Source organism: Antrostomus carolinensis, unplaced genomic scaffold, assembly GCF_000700745.2.
Source record: "Antrostomus carolinensis isolate BGI_N321 unplaced genomic scaffold, ASM70074v2 scaffold6042, whole genome shotgun sequence".
Classification (NCBI taxonomy): domain Eukaryota; kingdom Metazoa; phylum Chordata; class Aves; order Caprimulgiformes; family Caprimulgidae; genus Antrostomus; species Antrostomus carolinensis.
In genome coordinates this window covers 102547-104120 of record NW_010298867.1, presented here as the reverse complement: position 1 = coordinate 104120, position 1574 = coordinate 102547, and the positions used below count along the sequence as shown (strand labels likewise).

Genomic DNA, 1574 nt, shown 5'->3' with positions numbered 1-1574 from the left:
TTCCATAGAGGCGGATTCTTTTAACGTTTCATAGATCTTTCACTCAACAATTCTGAACATTAAAGAAATGGAAATAGATTGGAACACCCACAAAACTTTTTTCCAGCCTTGAGCAGGCATGGCCAGAGTTTGCTCTGCTGGGGTGAGAAGGAAAAGTAGTATATTTTGGTTTGCCTTTTTTTGTTAAGTTAAAACCAGGAGGGGACTCTCTCCTTTCCCCTTTCCACAAGTTGTGTTACATAAAGTGTATGTACACAAAGAGCTGTTAAGCAGATCAGTCGTATATATTTTTGGTTTTAATCATTATTGCCCAAGATGAAAAACTTGCAATCTCTCAACAGTGCAGGCAGAAGCCTGTATTTCAAAGATTTGGGTAGTCTTTCATGAAGTGAAATAATTTTAATACTTTTATAAATACATTAATTTAATAATTATTTTAATAAATAAAATAAATTTTAGTAATTTTGTTTTTTCAAAAGTAAATGAATAATAAATACATCAATAAATAAAGTAAATAATAAATAACATGTCTGTTCTTTTTCAGGTTTGCTCTCATGAACAGGAAAGTTTTAGATGTATTTGGTACAGAAGCATCTAAGAACTTCAAGGATTTCACACCTCAGCTTGACCCAAGATACACAGTTGTACCACCAGAGCTACCACTGGAGCTGTCGTGAAAACGATAGTATATCTTGTCATCGAATGTGATCAGCGTTTTGTCCTGAAAAGTTAATTAACTTAACAGTCGTATATGTGGAGGAGGGCTTGGGCTCCACTTCAGTATTATTTCAATGAGAAATGCTTTTTACCAATCAAAAATACTGAAGCTTTGCAGGAAGACATGGCTTAGTGATTAAGCCCCTTCTATAAGCAGAAAATATTTCTGGATTACTGTAGTTGGTTGGCAGTATGGTAGATTCCTGAATGAATTAAACAGATGAGTAATATATTTAGAGAAGAGAAGTAAAACGCAAATATACATAATAATTTCAAACATTCTGTAGTTCATACCAGTAGAATATTTCTTGGTAAAACTAAAAGTAATTTTTAATTTACAAAGGAAGACAAATGGCATAGTTTAGGTCCAAAATTTTACCTCTTCTTAAAACTATTGCAGTCGAGTGAAAATGCCTCCTTGGCTTTCTAAATTGTGTCGTTGATTTATCTCAAAAGAGCCACTGCCCACTCATTATTTAAAATTACAGTGTTTTTACATAGCTATGGTTGCACAATAAGGCATTCCTTAGGAAAAGAAAATGCATATTAATTCAGAAATCACATTCCAGGGCTGTAAATCCCACTGACGATACGGATAACAGACAAGGAAAATAAGAAGGCGGCACCAGTGCCTGCTGCGCCGTGAGGAGCAGCGGGGTGTGGTGGTCAGGATCTGCCAAGTGGAAAATGACAAAACCGGCAGAGGAAGGAATGAAACGTTCCAGCCTCTGAGATGGTGCTGGAAACAGCAGACAGTTACAAAAATAAAAAAAGCCAAGAACAAAACACAACAAAAATCCCCCAAAATATACTGCAGTTAAAATGTTTATTTTTAAAGGGCTTGACATTGTCGCTTT

The 1574-nt window shown here is 35.3% G+C and overlaps 1 protein-coding gene across 1 annotated transcript in view; it reads left to right on the top strand.

Moving 5' to 3' along the window:
- TMEM135 (transmembrane protein 135) overlaps positions 1-1298 on the top strand; it is a 19309-nt gene extending 18011 nt beyond the window's left edge. The window contains exon 11 of the mRNA XM_010162590.2: positions 545-1298. Within this exon, the coding sequence (XP_010160892.2) occupies positions 545-677 (133 nt within the window). The 3' untranslated portion in view covers positions 678-1298. The remainder of the gene's footprint in view (positions 1-544) is intronic.
- The last annotated feature ends 276 nt before the right edge of the window (positions 1299-1574 follow it).